General features: G+C 52.4%; 1 protein-coding gene across 3 annotated transcripts in view; it reads right to left on the reverse strand.

Moving 5' to 3' along the window:
* Positions 1-1,519: 1,519 nt before the first annotated feature.
* The window catches only part of IGSF9B (immunoglobulin superfamily member 9B), a 51,801-nt gene continuing 35,210 nt past the window's right edge, over positions 1,520-18,110 (reverse strand). For 2 of the 3 annotated variants that reach the window (XM_027531630.1, XM_027531629.1), the window contains exons 19-20: positions 15,172-15,293; positions 1,520-11,604 (exon numbers count right to left, since the gene is read on the reverse strand). In XM_027531630.1, the coding sequence (XP_027387431.1) occupies positions 11,396-11,604; positions 15,172-15,293 (331 nt within the window). In that variant the 3' untranslated portion in view covers positions 1,520-11,395. Of the gene's footprint in view, positions 11,605-15,171; positions 15,294-18,110 lie in introns of those variants that run through there. The other variant, XM_027531631.1, reaches the window with a different exon arrangement.

The raw sequence follows: 18,110 nt of genomic DNA on the forward strand, positions 1-18,110 counted from the left end.
ACAAAAGTAATTGCAATTTCAGAGTGTGAATTTTATGTCATTATAACTAGGCTCAAACACATCTTCATTACTCAAAATAGGAACCATTACAATCAATACAATTGCCGACAAGAAATAAGTTTGTTTACTCCTATAGCATAAAACCCTGTGCTTTGGGATTCGATGAACCCTTAGAAAGCATTTTCTGCATCCTGCTGGTTATGGAAGCGTTTTCCCTGCAAAAAGTTTTCAAGATGCTTGAAGAAGAGGTAGTCAGTTGGCGAGAGGTTGGTGAATATGGTAGATGAGGCAAAACCTCATAGCCCAATTCATTCAACTTTTGAAGCGCTGGTTGTACGACATGCGGTAAGGCATTGTTGTGGAGAACTGGGCCTTTTCTGTTGACCAATGCTGGCTGCAGGCACCGCAGTTATCGGTGCATCTCGTCAGTGTGCTGAGTATACTCTTCAGATATAATAGTTTTGGCGGGATTCAGAAAGCTATAGTGGATCAGACTGGCAACAGATCACCGAACAGAGACTATGGCCTTTTTTGGCACAAGTTTACCTTTGGGAAGTGCTTTGGAGCTTCTTTCATACTACTGGTTGTCATATAAAACCCACTTTTCGTGGCATGTCACAATCCCATCGAGAAATGGTTGTTGCATAGAATAAAAGAAGACACTTCAAAATGACTATTTTTTTTTTATTTCAGTCAGCTCATAAGGCACCCACTAATTGAGCTTTTTCACCTTTCCAATTTGCTTCAAATGCCAAATATCCATAGAATGGTCAGCGTTGAGTTCTTTAGCAACTTCTCATGTAGTTGTAAGAGGATCAGCTAAGTCGATGGCTCTCAGTTGGTTATTGTCAACTTCAGACTGCCGGCCACTACGCTCCTCACCTTTAAGGCTCTTGTCTCCTTTGAAAATGTCTTGAACCACCACTATATTTCATTAGCAGTTCCTAGGCCAAATGGGTTGTTAATGTTGCGAGTTGTCTCCACTGCTTTAAGACCCATGGTGAACTCGAATAAGAAAATCGCTCAAATTTGCTTTTTGTCTAACATCATTTCCATAGTATAAAACACGTATAAAATATAAACAGCAAGAAATAAGTCATTAGCAAAAACCATAAAGCAAGGAATGTGCATTAAAATGATGTATAACATAATCACAGTTAAGAACGTATTCCAATATCAAACGGCAAATTTCAATAATGCAAAACCGCAATTACTTTTGCACCAACCTAATACATCAGCACTATCATTGCTTGCTGTCTGTCTCCTGGAAGGGCAGAGGCCTTGCCTGCTCGCTTGTGATAGATCCTGAGTGAGTGGAACGGTGATGCACATGACTGGCCCTCAGGACACGTCTGCTCAGTGAATAAAGAGAACTTCCTTCATCTCTAGTCTTAAATCCTTCCACAATCTCGTTGAGCCATAAGTAAAATCTGGGGTTGATCAGGGGGACCAAAAGCCAGAGGTGAGAGTAGATACCACCAGAAATGACCTCCTAAGTATAAATAAAAGTTAGAAAATGAACTTTTTTAGCAAATTTTTATTTCTATCAAAATACAAAACATTTCTGAAGCAGAGTAATGTTACATGAGAAGCAGTTAAACCCTAAACTTCTTGAATTTTCACTTGCAACACTCCCAGCATTCCTTCACTGGCTACACATCTCGTCTCCCTGTGTGCCCTCTCTTCTCCCATTGCTCGTTTGCCCATGTCTGTGTTTGCTTGTTTTGCTCTTTAACTCATGATATGAACATGCAGTGTTACTGGCGATGCATTGGTTAGTATCTGGCAAGCCTGGAAATGCCAGCGAGGGGAGCCCAGCATGGCAACCCAAGCCAAGGCTGGCCACATGTCCTCTCCTAACTGAGTCTGGGGTGTCACTCAGCTTTCAACTGGCAGGAGCCTAAGGCCAAAGGTCACTGTCTGTGGTAGGCAGGGCAGGCTTTATTGCTTAGGCCACAGAGCAGGCATGGATAAAGGGCACCTCCGGCTGGGTCTTTTGTGTGGATTGGGAAGAAGGGGTTGGGCAGCCTGAAGGGTGGCAGCTAGAACAGGCCAAGGCCCAAAACAGGTGGTCAGTGGACCCTGCAGGAGGAACCCCTTCTACAAGAAAGCAGCCAGAGCTGAGGGGAAGCAAGTTCCCTCCCCGTTCTGGCAGTCTGTGATTTGGTGGTTGGTAGTGCCTGCCTCTTGGACAGGCCCTTTATAAATGCTTAGACTTTGGAGATTTTGAGGAAAAAGCACCTGGTTGAGAGTGTAGCTATTTCCATAAACCTCCACTCCCTGACAGAGGGGATGGGGAAGGAGACAGGAAATGGGAGGAGGAGGTACCCTCCCCTCTGATTACAACCAGCCCACTCCAGAGCCAGCCTGGGTCTCCCCTTCAGGCCCCCAGTTGGTGCATTCACTTTGGCGTTGTGCACCTGTAGCACACCCACACACGAATGTACACACCACACCCCAGTCCCCCTCCCATACACACACACATGCGCGCGCACACACACACACACACGCCTGGTGTCTTCCCAGAGTCTACTCAGGATGCAGATGGTGTTCCATCTTCACAATTACCCTCTGCTCCAAGGGGTCTCCTTGGCCCACAGGTTCCCAAGACCCAGCCCCAGGCTTGGCACATGCTGGCATTCCCAGGCTTTTGAGAAGAGGGTGACAGAACAGGGCACTCACCAGAGACAGGTGGTACAGAGTGTAGGATTATGTTCATATAAGGCTTTGGTACAGCACCGGTTAAATGTTCTTATCATTTGACTTCTAAGTTATCTCTTAGAAGAAAAAAAAAGCTTACTGAAAAAATAGTGTTTTTATTTACTTTTGAGTTACATACCTGAAGTTCAAAAAGTAAGCCTCTAGTTGCCATTCAGATTCACACTCAAAGGTGTTCTGTGTGCAGCTGTACAATTTGTTGATTTGTCTTTAATAGTTAACCAAAGTCAGCCAACCAGTACCATGAAGTCAGCTGCCCATGATTACTGACTTTACCCAGTGCATACATACAGAAGAGAGAGAGAACACAAAAGCCACCCCTACGTCTCCCACCCCAAACCCCTAGGGGAAAAATAGAGGACAAAATACAGCAAGATTTAAGGAACCAGTGGGACGAAGGAGGTTCAGTCCAGCTGGCCTCATCAAGAACAGCACCATAAAGCACCCTAGCGCAGTTACGTGGTAGTATCGACATTCAAGAAATGGAAACGAGGTTTGAAGGGTCTTCACGAGAAGACCTGGCATGGATGGGGGAAAACCCCCAAAGAAAGTTGAAGACGGAAAAAGTGTGCCATGAGAGCAGGCACTCCCACCAGCAGGCTGAGTTGTACTCAGATTCCTAGAAGAAATGAGGTGAGAGGCCCCTGGACATCCAGAGGCGCAGAGCAGTTGGGGTCTTGGGAGGTGGCCGCGGGACCCCTCCCGACCCACCCTCAGTGTGTCTACAGACCGCTGGGTGAAATAGGGAAAAGAAATCCACACACATTGCTTCCAGGTGTGCTATGGAAGAATCATACCCAGGGTGATAAAGTATCTTCCGGTGGAAGAGAAAAAGTCGGGGACGAGAGGAACCGGGCGTCACTGACGTGAAGCTGCTATAGTCCCTTCAGGTCAGCGGCTGTGGAAGGAAGGAGCCACTGGTGGGAGCACCACCCCGCCTTGTGCCCCTTCCTCTGGCCCCACAGATGGCAGTTTGGAAATGAAGTCTGAACGAGGCGTTAAGACCTTTGGAGATTGATGTATACAACTTGGCAAGGGGGGCTTTAAACTGCTGTTCTTCCCTAAACCAGCCATTCAGTCTGAAGTCCCAACGATCAAGACCACTGCACAGAGTGTTCCCCCAGGCCCTGGGCACAGAAGAGACCCCCACAGGGCAACATCGGGGCCAGACCCTTCGGGACAGGCAGTGTGCTGCGTGGGTTCTCCTGCTATCCCCCCTACTGTTTGAGGTTGCCCAAAGTGGCTCAGCACGAACACCTGCATCAGACAGGAGATACAGGGCCAGACGGCAGTGGGAACCCCACTTCCCCAAGCTACTGCTTGATGCCCAAGGGGGAAGGATACACCCACGCTGACTTTGGGTGAGGAACACTCAGTGACTCTGTCCACTCCAAACCCTGGTTCCATGAAGCAGACAGAGGTAGCAGAACTAAAACAACTCCACAGACACCCTCAGCACCCACCAAAGGGGAAGAGCACCAGCGTTCGGTGTCCCTCCCACCACACGGGCACCAAGGCACAGGCACAGCCTATGGGGTGGCCTCAAAGACCTAGTCAGCACACTCATCCCACCAACCTGTCCTGTTAAGAGAGGTTCAAAGGCAGATGCTGCTCCTCTACATATAATCAGATCTCCATCATCCGTTGGCTTCACGTGCCTTTGTGAAAGGCCGGCTCCGCAGAGAAACTGGAGGTCTTGGCTGGGCTACCTACCCTTTCCCACCTTCCTGAGGCTCAGGGTAGAGATAAACTTTACAACCCCTCCAAGCTCTAACGTCTCAAGGTAGGGCTATGTCACTTGTCTTCCCTTTTCTTCCCGTAACTGACTCCAGTTAGAGGTAGAGGGGTGGGATGGGAAGGCTGAGGGCAGTGACTCCTTGGTGTGAAGGACCACACCTTGGGTGTCATGTGAAAAGAAGCAGTTTCAGAGTAGCCCCAGACCCAGTGCGGTACTGTGATGCAGGATACCAGAGGTGGGACACGGTCTGTGGAGAAAGAGAGGATCGCTCCGGGAGCCAAAAGAACGGTAATGAAAGCCCTCTTGTCGTGGAGGTTCGGGCAGGCTGGACAGGACAGAGACTGTGTTGCCCTTCTTGCCCAGCCTCCCTGAAAAGTCTTACAAGGAACGTCTGGCTGCATCCTCCCCTGGTCCCCTGAGAAGACTGCAGGGACAACTGGTCACCTGCCAAGCATGGATATGGCCACTGGACCCCATGCTGGAGCTCCCCCAATGCAGACTGGACACAGACCACCATCCTCCAGTGTCCTTGGGAAATGGAAAGCGTCTTGAGCAGGTATGCCAGGGGCTGAAGGACAGGCCTGAGTGAATGCCAGGGCCCCTTAAAGCTAAACTGAGGCACGAGATGGGTCAGGGGTCAGACTCGAGCTACACCCTCACCCCCTCTTCTCATGGTACTCCAAAAAAAAAGCAAAAAAGCCCCACCCATGGCTGAGGCACGCGAGCTCCTCTAATGACCGAGTTCCATAAGACAAAACCTCTTGGCCTATGTGACGCCCTGCTTGGGGAGGAGGGGTCAGCATTGGCTCTTCAGTTGACGAGCATGATGCGAGCAGAGACTGCACCCACAGGTGTCTCCTGGCTGCCGGCACCATGTGGCCCTGCACCAGCTTCAAACACATGACCCTTGGCAAGTCAGAGAAAGAGCTAGCACCCAGGGACAACTGTTGAGCCGCGAGGTGTGAGATCCTTGCAGCGTATGTGAGGTCTCGAGTTCTCAGAGAGGTATTCTTCAGGGCACACACTTTCCTGCTCAAATGCTAGTGAGCACCTGTTCCCCCAGAAGCTCCAGCTCTGGGTCAGACTCTACGATACTCTGCTCTGTTCTAGAAGTCCCTGGCCAGGTGCCAGAAGGAGGCTTTGTTAAAATTAAATTTTCATATGTACACATTTCCATCAGAAAGACCCAAGCGACTCTGAACAGAGAATGTCTCAAAAGACAGACGAGGCATGGAGGAAGAATGGGTGGGAGAGAGGGCACCAAGGCATGAGCTAGAACCCAGGCCACCCCAGGTGGTCGTGCTCCAAACATGTCTAAGCACGAGTACAAAAATAAAGCAAACTATGACTGCATATAGATATATAGATATATAGACAAGCTAGCTAGCTAGACTTCATATATATGCGTGTGCCGAAGGCACAACCCCGCTCCTCTCCCTGGCTGCGGTCTGCTGCCCTCCCATCTCCCACTCCCCAGAGGCCCCAGCTCCCAACCACAACTATTGCATTCGGTCCCTGCACCCACCCACCCCCTTACATAAGCTCCCTTCTCTCCTTAAAATAGAACAAATCATATATATTTATATAATTTTATATACAATCTCCATAAAAAATACACTAAAGATGGCATATTACTAATTTCACCCTCCTACCAAATTAGGAGTTGCCTCGCAAAGAAAAGAGTCAACCAAAAAGAGGGTCTGCTAGGCCTGAGGCTACTCAGGCAAATTAGTGTGTCCCTACAAATCTTTTGTACACACACACAGCACACCCAAATGCATACCACAAACATACCACACACACACACACACACACACACCACACCACAAACGCACCACACACACCACCCTCACAAATGCACACGACATACCACACACATAGGCACCATACATACAGAATACACCACACACACACACACACACACACACACACTCTTACTTCCTGAGCCCAGGAAAGGAACATGGACAAGATAGCCCCCTGGGGCTGGAGGCCACAGAGCCAGTCTGGTGACTGCAGAGGGCCACGTGAGACAGCCCCACCTCTCTGCCCCAGCCAGGACACTGTCTGCTCACAACAGACCCTTCAGGTTCTCAGCAGGTAATAGAAATTTCCGATGAAAGTGATGGACAGTTTCCCTTCAAAGGACTGCAGGACGGCTATAAGGACATCTGTCCCCATGCCAGAAACAAGATCTCTTAGATGCTGTAAGCCAAGAGGGGGCAAAAAGTCTCTCAGCCCTCATCACCAACACAAGGAGTCGGCATCGGCCCCTTCCCTCCACACGTGTGGAAACCCCACACACCATCAGAAGCATACTCACAGGGCTTCTAAGGCGGAAAGTGGAAACCACCCGCCATGAGCCCAACCCTTCTCCCCTCTCAGATTCCCTTCCCTACCCAACCAACTCCCCGTCGCAAACCATCCACGAGGTCAGGATCCCTTGAGCCATGAAGAAGTGGGATGGGAAGGAAACGAGGTAACTGGTATGTACCTGGGGCGGAAGGGAGACCGTGGCCTGGTTCTAAAATAAACCCAGAGAATCCAGTGCCAGGGAGAGACTGGTAGGACTGGTGGAGCATATTTCTTCAAGATTCAAGAGGCCCAGCAGCTGTTTGTGTCACCATCAAGGGGGCTGGGACAGATGGCAACGGCCCAGGCCAGGGGCTGAGAACTTGCAGCACTTCTCCCTACCACCCGGCCCAGCTCTCCCCACCAGCGATCCAGAGTGGACACTGTTTCCTCACTGCTTCAGATCCACCAAGGAAGACTGGCCCAGTGATGTCATTAATGGCTACTGTCTACCGAGGATTCAGCAGTCCAGATGTGCCGCTTGTCTGGAAGGGACAGGCGCCAGCAGGGCTGTCTGCACAGCCGCCTCACTCTACCTCGTCCTACACAGACACCCCGGGGTATGGGACTGTCTAGGGATCAGACTCAACCTATTTATTCTTCCAGCTTAGAATGGGTCATGAAAACACTTCTACCCTCTCAGTAACCCAACATGCAAAACAGTACATTTGCTTATGGAAGCACTGATGAGAGCCCCAGAAGTAAAGCACTGGACCAAGGTGGACTCACTGCTGGTCAGTGGGGTGGTGGTGGACACCCCAACCAAACTCCCAGTTGCTGAAAGCAACTCTTCTCAGAGCAGCAGTGCAGCCCCAGGGGGCTCCAAGCTCCAGCCTCCCTTTATGTGGAGAAGAAAGAGCTGATCGAGGATGCCCACTTCCTTGAGGGAGCCCCTAGGAGCCTACCCACCTCTGCCCCCCTGCTGCTCCCCAACAATCCCTGCCCCCCAAAGCTCCATCACATGCAAGCAAAGCAAGCCCCAGATTAGCCACTAGCTTTTCTTTCCCTATGTTTCTCTATATGGTAATCAAATGTACTTTATGTACAGTTCTTCCCCAGCCCACCCCCAATCCCCTAAAAGGCTTTTTCTAACAAAACTGGAAGTAACAGCTCTAGCTGTGCACACTTGGGCCCTGAATTCTAATCCTGGAGAGTGACAAGGTCGCCCTGTTGCTCTCTGAAGTCTGCCTCCTCCCTGAGGCTATTTTGTCAACCTTGGAAAAAAAAAAAAAAAGCCTAGTCAGGAAATTTCACATCTGATCCTACCAGGTTTCCTCTGTATGAAAAGGGCACAGGGAAACAGCTGAAATCAGTTTAACCCCAAATATTTTAGATACCAAATCAAAAAGAGACAGCACTGAAAAATAGAAAAGGTGACTCCAGTCCACCCTACTTGAGACGCCCCCATGCACAGGATCATGGGCCTTCTCAAAGGCAGGGCAGACCCTGCCCGCCCATCGTCCCCCTTTCAGACCCATGTCTGGGGAAAGTTGAGAGAGACAGGCTGAGGGCTTGTGGACAGAGATCACCAAGTGCTGGGCTGCGTCCATACTCAACTCCATTGACGCCGCCAGCAAATCGAGAAAAGGCCCCACCTTCTCCTTATTGCGTGCTTTCCCCCAAACAGCTGCAGCCTCAGGCTCCCTCTGGCAGCACTTCAGCCTTTCCCTGGTCTTCAAGTCACCTAACCCAAAACAGTGCAGCCTCCAGGCACGATGCAGGAGGAAGGGTAGGCTACTTCTAGGCCAGGTTACCGGATGGGCCGAGGGGCAGTCTGGGGAACACCTGATCTCCCGCGGACTGGGGCCTGAAAGTTGGAGGAAGCTTCAGAGTCATCCCTGCACTTGGTGACGGGCAGAGCGCAAAGGGCATCTGGCCCTTAGGCATGGCTGCACCCCCATGCACATACATTCACACCTGCACATGCCCAGGACTGAAGCGTGTGCCTGTAACAGCCCTGTCTCCACCTCATGGACAGAGTGGACTGTATCCTGCTGATTTCCATCACAGTCCTTACAGGAAGTGCTGAATCAGCTCCCTGGGGTGCAGGAAGGCCCGCGTCCACATTCACTGTCACAAGAAGGAAGCCCTCTTGGGAGGAGTAATGAGTCCAAAGCTATTGAGAGATAGGTCGTCCTGGTGCCCTTCCCCAGTCCTGGGGACACCCAGCACAGCTGACACCCAGCGGCCGGCAAAAAGCACAACTCCAACCACTTGGTCCTCTGTGCTGAGGTACCAGGCCTGGCCGGGGGAAGGCAGGCAGGCAGGCAGGAGTCAGCACCGTTATTACCGCTGGCGACGGCGCCCGGCAGGGCCCTGAACGCCATCCCTTCTGTATCCTCTCCTGTTGTAACCTCAGAGCCTACAGTCCCAGCACAGGGCTCAGGCATGGCAGCCTAGCTCACCCTGAAGACACACAGCCCTGATGTTGCACGCACGGTCCACCAGGACCTGCTCCACTCAAGAAACAGCCACCATGAGAGTACAGACAAAGGCCACAACTGACCCCTGGGCCCGGTAGAGGTGCCCGTGAGCCCCCTGCTGGGCACAGTGGCAGAGGTAGTGCTTCCTCGGGGAGGAAGCAGAGTCGCTGCTTCGCTGGAGCCACCGCCTGGGTGGGGCTTGGACACAGTGCCCAGCGAAGTACATTGGCCAGAAGGGGCAGGTTCCACCAGGTCAGTGGTGGGCAGTGGACGAGGCACAGCCACGAACACTGCTCCTGCCACTTCTTTCTCCATGATGGTCACGTTTGGAGAGAAACTGTAGTTGTGTGACATGCGAGGCAGAGCCCCAAGGGTGGACTGGGTCCCCACTCACCTGGCGTGAGAAGGAAGCACTGGGCTGAGGATTCACCCCTAGGATGGACGCTCCCACATTTGGGTTAGCTTGCCAAGGTCCCCAGACTGAGAGCCAGAGAAGTGTCCAGTGCTGTGACGGAGCCAATATCCAGGCAGGTAACTGGGGACAGGGGCTGTCCCCAAACCCACCAAGACAGCAGCACCAAGAAGGAGGTACTTGCAGGAACCTGATCGCCACCATGATTCTCGGGTGGCCAGAAGGGCAGACTCTGGCACAAGAGGAGGAGAAAGAGGCCAGATGCACCCTAGCCACACACAGGCCTTCTGCCCACCGAGGGCAGTACCACACTGCACACACACGAGAGACAGAGATCTCTCCTGTCGCCGTCAGACCACCTCACAGAGGCTTCTGGGTGCTAAGAGTCTGAGTTAGGAAGATAACTCGACAGAGAAAGGATGGACCCCAGCTCCCACATCCCACTCCTTCCACCTTCAACCCCAGGCCTCAGCCAGTTCTATACAAACAGCCCTGGGGGAAGAGGGGGCCCGGAGCACTCCCAGAACCCAGTATCCAGGCCCCCAGCTTTATCTGATCCCATCGTCTGGGAGTTCAGGTCTGCAGGGGGCACATGGGGAGCACGGAGAGGAGTGTGGGCGGGCTCCCCACACGTGGCAATTAATCAATCTGGGGAATTAGCTCCCACAAAAGGAGAGGAGGAATCCAATCAGAGCTTTGGAACAGCGCTCCGGAGGGCATGGGATATAAATAGAGCCGCAGCGCTGGGTGCTCGGCACAGATGGCTCTGGAGCGGGAGGCCCCCGGCCACAGGGCTCTGGGCCCGGCTGGACCCAAGAGGCTAATGAGGAGCTCCAGTCTGGGCACAGGGCCACCCCCGGCCCCGCTGCTAAGCAGCTTCACTTCCGAGCCAGACCACGAAAGCAAGAGAGATGCCCGCCTGGCCACCCACCAGACACCCTTCTCTGCCCAGGACCAAGAAATGGAGGCGGTGTTTAGTTCCATGGTAACGGACTGTTGAGCCCCCAGAACGGGCAGCAGTCACCGTGGCAAGCCCTCACTCTGCCCGGGACGCGATGAGGTCAAGACAAACGGGGGACCCAGATGAGAAGGCATGTACCCCATTTCAGTGGGACTCATTCCCGAGACAGACACCAGGGCCCCCGCTAGCTCCCGCCAGTCCTCCTTGCCCAGCCCACACGCCAGCTGCCCTCTCCCTCCTTCCCCTGACCACAGAAGTGAGCAGTTGCTCCCACATACATATATATACATAGAGAAACCCACAAACTACACACATACACATTTGCATCTATAGCTATATATATGTGGAGTCTGGAAGACGGCGGAGTCCAGCCCTCTTTCAGGACTCGAGAAACTGAACAGAAGCAGAGCACAGCGCGAGCCCCTGCTTCCTCTTTCACTCCACTGATATCTGAGGAGGTGGAGAAATCCACCTAGTGAAGCGGGGAGAGGGGGGGAGGAGGCAGTCTCCCCCTGTCCCCAGTTCACTGCCCAAACTCCACCCACAGCCACGGCGGCCAGCAAGCCCTCTGCCCTCTCTCCCGGACACAAGGCCAGCAGGCCGGGAGGCGGAGGAGAGGCCCACTCAGGCCAGAGGGAGAACAAGTGGAGCCAGGGTCTGAGCAGCCCTGGAAGCCAACAGCTGGGCCACCGCTCCCCTGGAAGGGGAGGACGAAGCCCCACACACCCATCACCCCGTGCCTGCCCTTGCCCCTCAGCCAGCAGCCTCACTCAGGGGACACTTAAGTGGCAGCATCACAGCAGAGTGGCGTGGCCGGGGTCGTCGTGCTCCACGCTACTGAGTATTGCCTTCTGGTCTTCTGGGAGCTGGCGGTGGCACAAGTCCGACAGACGGGCGAAGGGGTCGGGCCGGGAATGTCTCTTCTTCCTCCGGAGGCAGACAGCTTCGTCGGGCCACAGGACCTGAGAGTTTGGAAGGTGCTGAGCCTGGGAGGCAGAACCATCTAGGGAGGGGAGCAAGTGCAACACAAGACAAGAAAGGAAGAGAGTATGGTGAGAGTGAGAAGCCAGCGGTGCACCCCCGCTGCCCCCTGCAGGGCATGTTGCCTGGCCCCCAGGGCCACATGCTGGAGCCACCCACCTGCCCAGAGACCAGAGCAGAAAGTGCAACAGAGAAGACAGAACCCCAGCCACCCCAAGTGCTGCTCTAGTGGGAGCCGGAAAGCAGGGTGGGCATGGCTGCACCTCTGCAGACTCAGATCTAGTCAAGCAACATCTCTCATCTTGTATTTAATATTGAATATATTCAGTAACTTTTATCTAATTTTTTTTCTATTTTTTTAAAGAAATACTTACCCATCTCTCTCAGTGCCTCCTGGGTACCAGGCCATCATTCTAGGCACAGGGTTGGGACTCAGCACACTTTCCCCCCACCCACTCCCACAAGCAAGGATGGATGTCTCAAAAGATTTTACTCGTCCATATCACAGTCAGGTCTGGCCCACCCTGGACTGCCAGGCCATCCCTCTGCTGCATGGTACTTCTGGGGACACAGAGGTGAAGCCCTCTCGTTCTAGAAGATGATACTTCAACGTGGGGATGGGGAGGAAGAGATAATAGAGATTTAAAAACTACAACTGAAAACCTTTCAGATGCTGCAAGTGCTACCAAGAAAGGTGGCACAGAACCCTGAGAAAGAAAATCTGGGGTGCTGCTTCTGCCCTGAAGGAGCAACGCCGAGGCGAGTCTCGCATTACGAACCTTCCACAGGCCTAGGGGAGAAGTGTTCCCACAGTGTGATGGCCCCAAGCAAGGGGCGAACGCGACATGGGCTGGAGACCGAAGGGGGGCCGCCACACTAATGCAGAGGGAGCAGAGGCGGTGAGGCGGGAGGGCAGGCAGAAGCCTGTTCTGGTTGCAGGGGGACCTTCCGGAGGTTTTAGCCAGAAGTATGTGTGTACGTGTGCTGCACGTGTGTGTGAGCACACTCACGGGACTCTCTAAAACCACTCTGGCCGCTGTGTGTCGAATACACTGCAGGAGCCGGGACGGAGGCTGCAGGACCAGATAGGAGGCTGCTGTTCTGGTCCAGGGGAGAGATGGGAATGACTCAGAACTTAACTTTAGCATCTGAGACAGAGATAAGTGGCCGGATATAGTGTGTGTTTTAAAAGTTGAGTCAACAGGGGACTTTCCTGTTGTTAACACTTTGTCTTTCAGTGCAGGGGGCTGCGGGTTCAATCCCTGGCTGGGGAGCTAAGACCCGACATGCCTTGTGGGCAAAAAATCCCCAAAAACATAGAAACAATGTCACAAATTCCATAAAGACTCGAAAAATGATCCATATCAAAAAAATCTTTAAAAAACAAAGCGGAGTCAACAGACCTCACCAGATGGACCAGATGTGAGAAGAGGATGGGAATCAAGGAGCCTGAGCAACCAGGCAGGGAGGAGAGACTTTTATGAGACTGGGCAAGAACCGGGAGAAGCAGACATGGAAGATTATCCATAACTATTTGAGACAGAACACCCAGAGGCATGGGCAGCAGGTACCCAGAAATATGAGACCAGCTCACAGACAAGGGCTGGGCTAAAGACAGAGCTTTGTGGAGCTGTGAACACATGACAGCGGACAGGACCACTTAAACAAAAAAGAGAACACAGGCATCTCATGGGACTTTTTTTTTTTTTTGCCAAAAAACAAAACACAGATGATAGATAAATAATATATAGGTAGATAGAATGGGCTTAAATGGGTTGAAAATTCAGCTTTGGACTCTTCTCTCCCAAAATCTAAAAAAATGTGTCTTCTTTCTCTAAACTTCAGTATCCTCAGCTATAAACTAATAGGATAATGGTACCACCCAAAGGCCAAGTGAGAACTGAGAGCTCGCTGCATCCCAGAAACGCAAGGGCCTCGGTGTCTCATTCTCCCATATGGAAGGCTCTCTGCGGTAGATAAGAAAGACCAGCAAAGAAGCCGTGTAGTGGCCTTCTCAGACAGCCTGTCACAGCACTCCAAAAACCACTGGTAGAATGAGAGCATGTGATAAATAGTAAGGAGTTTTCTAAGTCTGAAATAAGGCTGAACTATTTTTGCAGTTTCTTAGAAGCTATGTACAACTGCTGGGTAAACAGCATCCATTTCAGCAGAGATGTCCTTTCTATGAAATAAGGCAGTTTCACTCTAACTCATGGAGAGAAGTCTGCCCCGCCCTCAGACACTGAGTCCATGCCACAGGGACCCCTTAACACTGAGTTCAGTTCAGTTGCTCAGTCGTGTCCGACTCTTTGTGACCCCATGGACTGCAGCACGCCAGGCCTCCCTGTCTATCACCAACTCCCGGAGTCTACTCAAACTTATGTTCATTGAGTAGCAGATGCTATCTAACCAACTCATCCTCTGTTGTTCCCTTCTCCTCCCGCCTTCAATCTTTCCCAGCAACAGGGTCTTTTCAAATGAGTCAGTTCTTCACATCAGGTGGCCAAAGTATTGGAGTTTCAGCTTCAGCATCAGTCCTTCCAATGAATATTCAGGACTGACTTCCTTTAAGATTAACACTGAGTATGCTATGCTATGCTATGCTAAGTCACTTCAGTCGTGTCCGACTCTGTGTGACCCCATAGACAGCAGCCCACCAGGCTCTGCCGTCCCTGGGATTCTCCAGGCAAGAACACTGGAGTGGGTTGCCATTTCCTTCTCCAATGCATGAAAGTCAAAAGAGAAAGTGAAGTCACTCAGTCGTGTCCGACTCTTAGTGACCCCATGGACTGCAGCCTTCCAGTCTCCTCCATCCATGGGATTTTCCAGGCAAGAGTACTGGAGTGGGGTGCCATTGCCTTCTCCGTAACACTGAGTAGGACCCCAGAATTCCCATGTCCAACCAGAGGCCTGATAAAGAAGAAATACATAAGGAAACAGGGATATGTCCAAGGCATATGGCAGACTGAGGGGAAAAGTACTATTTATACTGTTAAAAAAATACACTAGGACTTCCCCGGTGGTACAGTGGATAGGAACCCACTTGCCAGTGCAGGGAACACAGGTTCGATCTCTGGTCTGGGAAGATCCCACATGCCCTGGGGCAACTGAGCCCATGTGCCACAACTACTGAGCCCGCAAGCTTAGGGCAGGTGCTCCACAACAGAAGCCACCACAACGAGAAGCCCGCACACCACAACAAAGAGTAGCCCCTGCTCACCACAACCAGAGAGCCCACGCAAAGCAACACAGACCCAGGGCAGCCACGAATATTTTTTAAAATACACTAAAACAATGCCATGTATTTTCTAAAGGTGTACGCACAAAAGGGTTCTGAACACACGTGCCCCCAAGAAGGATGGTCCCTAGGTTGGATGAAACAACATTGGGAGGACAATCAGATTTTAACCTTATTTTTCTCCTTTTTTGACATAAAAACTCTATTTGTATATCACTTTGCAATTAGCACTAGAGAGAAGCAAAGAAGAAGACACACTAGAGGAGCTGACTTTGCAGAGAACCCAGAGCTGGGATCTGTAAAGGCAGGTCGGAGTGGGGAGCGAGGGATGGCGCGCCGCTCCACATTTACCGGATCGTTTCTTTGACTTCGAGGAGCCCTTGGATGACTTTTTGGGCTTCTTTATCCGTTGGTACTTCAGAGCCTCCAGCCTCTCAGGTGCAGCAGCATTCCCGGGTGCAGGCGGATGTGTCCTGGAAGGGACAATTGGAGAGGCACAGGTAAGCTCATAGACGAGGGAGCTTTGGAGGAGGAGCTGGAGAAAGCCAAGCAGCTGCCCTGGAGAAGACACCTGCCTCCCTGATGCTCCTGGAAGACAGAGTCCCAGTGGAGAGCTCCTGCAGCGGGAGGCCCATCTGCCGGGCCACCAGAGACCTGGGAGAGGTAGAGAGACAGGCTTTAATGGTGAACCCGTCATGCGGCCCCCAAGCTGCGGAAGGCAGCGTGGAGAAGAAAGCAGCTTCCGTGTCTTAAGTTCTTGGACCATCACAGTCAAGACCTTTAAGTGAAAAGTACAGGGGCAGATTAAAGGGGTTGGGGGGAGAGCAACCCCACCCCTGACTGTCCCCCCCGCCCCCCAGGAAAGATAGGCCCGGCCAGACAGGGCCCTAGTGTCCTGTGAGATCAGCCGCTCCTTTGCCAAGAGTCAGGCAGAACCCTGCAGCCAACAGCAGCAAATGGCTGTCATCCACCCACATTTTGGCAGCAGACAGGGCTCAGACTCCATGGTCACGTGAGAGAGCAGACGAGCGCAGACGTGGATTATGACGGTCAGTGTCCATATCGGGCAGTCTGGCAAAGCCCGGGACACCTGCAGCGAGTGTCTCCACGGTTTAAGATACAGAGAAACCAAGGTTGTTGGGAGAGGAGACCTGTGTCGGAGTCTCATCCTGCCCCAACTGAAGAGTGGAGGTAGCAGCTCACCTAACAGAGTGCCTGTGCAATTAGGTCAAAGGCGACACCCAGAGCCCATGCCACCAAGATGACAGAGAGCTCGAAGAGAGCTGAGAAGGTGGGCTGTGACGATCTGCACTCACTGGAGAGAAGAGTTCAAGAAAATCTAGAAGATCGTTGCCATTTCTTCTTAGAGGAAGCCAAACTTGGAGCGTGAGGAGTAAAGGGGGAAAGAGAGACATGGGTTGCTCTTTCTTTCCAGCCTGTGATGCTATCGGCACGCCATCAGGGAATCAGGGCCACCCTAAGCCCTGAAGTCTTGGGAGGAGTCACTTTCCCCATCTCCCTCCCCACAGCTCACTCTTCCATCTCCATTCCAATCAGTGCTTGGTAAATCCTGATTGAAGGAAGGAGGACAGCCAAACCTGTGAGGGGAAAAGAAGTCCCCAGCGGTGAGCAAGCAATCTAAGGTTAAAAAAAAAAAGAGGGGCGGGAAGACCACAGCTTCATCTCCCCAACATCGGGGATCTTTGTAGGGACAAAGCAGAAAACACGCAGGCTAATTGTAGATGAGCCTCTGGTTCCTGGGGCTTCTTGATCCAGCTGACAGTAAGGCAACCTGCATCTTCTGTGATAGATGCCATCCTCCCATGGCCTTTCCACAGATACAGTGCAGGGAAGCTCCTCCCAAGTCCAGGTCAGAGACAGCATCTCAATTCTCATCAGCCCCCTCGAAACACAGAGCTAAGAGCCCCACTACACGCATGCACGGCCTCAGAGAGAAGTAGGCCAGCTCACCATCAGAGGTCTGGTCTTCACCCAGAGACCCAACTGCCAGCTCCCCCTTCGTTCCTCTTTCACAGACACTGCAGTCTACCCCTGGAGGCCCTACACGGCAGCAGCTGGAAGGAAATCTGGAAGCAGACCAAGAATGCAGACGGCCAGGCCACAAGGGAGCATGACTCCCTGGAGCTGATGCGGTGGGCTCACCCCACTCATCCTGGACTAAGGCTTCCCGGTGCTGCCTGGAAGGAAAGAGACGTGAACACACGGCTTGGGTCATCCACTTGCTGGTGCTGGCCGGCCTTTTCCAGGGGCAGACAAGTGAGCGGCACACCATCTGAGGAGGCGAGTGACAAGCCAGCAGGCCAGGGGCCAGTGTGCAAACAACACAATGCAGAGTGACCCACTGGGCATGAGAGAAACAGGTACAGGATGCCCCCCAAAACTGCAAGGGATTCTCCAGGCAGCTAAGGCTTCCAGGGTCAGTATCATCATCACTGTCATCATTGCTCTCATCATACAGAACTTGTTCACCACTCATCATGCCAGGCACTGATCTATGCTCTCTGTAGGAACTCCCCTGAACCCTGACAGCATCCCTAAGGGGCAAACATGAGACAGACCCCATTTTTCAGATGGAGAAACTGTTAAGAGCTTATGCCGTTTGTCTCATAATCCAGTTGTCAACACGACACAGCCAAGACTCTCAACATCCCGTAAGCTGTGTGCACAGCTTCTTCCTGATGGAAACAGGCACAAGCCCCACGGGAGGAGGACACTGCTCTCACCCCGCAGCCCCACCATGCCCCGAGCAGTCAGCCTGCCCTGGACATCCGCACTGCCACCGTCTTGGACATTCACCCCATCGGTGGAAGAGCCAAAGAAGACAGCCTGGGTAGGGAAGCTGGCTCAGGTGTGCCCTCAACAAGGATTCCCAAAAGGAAGAAATAAGCCACTGGGAAGTGGACACAGGGGGAGCCAGTTTTCCTTATGAAGCAACCAAGCTCCAGCCCTTCCAGGACACCTGCTGTCCACCTGTTCCTGCATTTGGCTCGGTGTTCAGACTCTGACACACAACAGGAGAAGCCCCGAGGCACTGGGCTGCTTGCCCATACAGGAGGCAGAGATAAAAAGGCAGGGTCTGGAAGGACGGGGGTGTGGAGAGGGGGTCACAGTGGGCCTTCATATTCAGTTAATTAGGCAGAAAAGTCACACGAAGCATCCCAGCAGGCTGGAAGCCAACTGCCTGCTTCTCTGGAAAGGGGGACCCTATCCCCTGTCCAGGCTAAGCCCCTGGGGGACTTCTGGGCAATGTACTTTGATGCCAAGGATCT

The sequence above is a fragment of the Bos indicus x Bos taurus genome, chromosome 29 (assembly GCF_003369695.1).
Source record: "Bos indicus x Bos taurus breed Angus x Brahman F1 hybrid chromosome 29, Bos_hybrid_MaternalHap_v2.0, whole genome shotgun sequence".
NCBI classification, from domain to species: domain Eukaryota; kingdom Metazoa; phylum Chordata; class Mammalia; order Artiodactyla; family Bovidae; genus Bos; species Bos indicus x Bos taurus.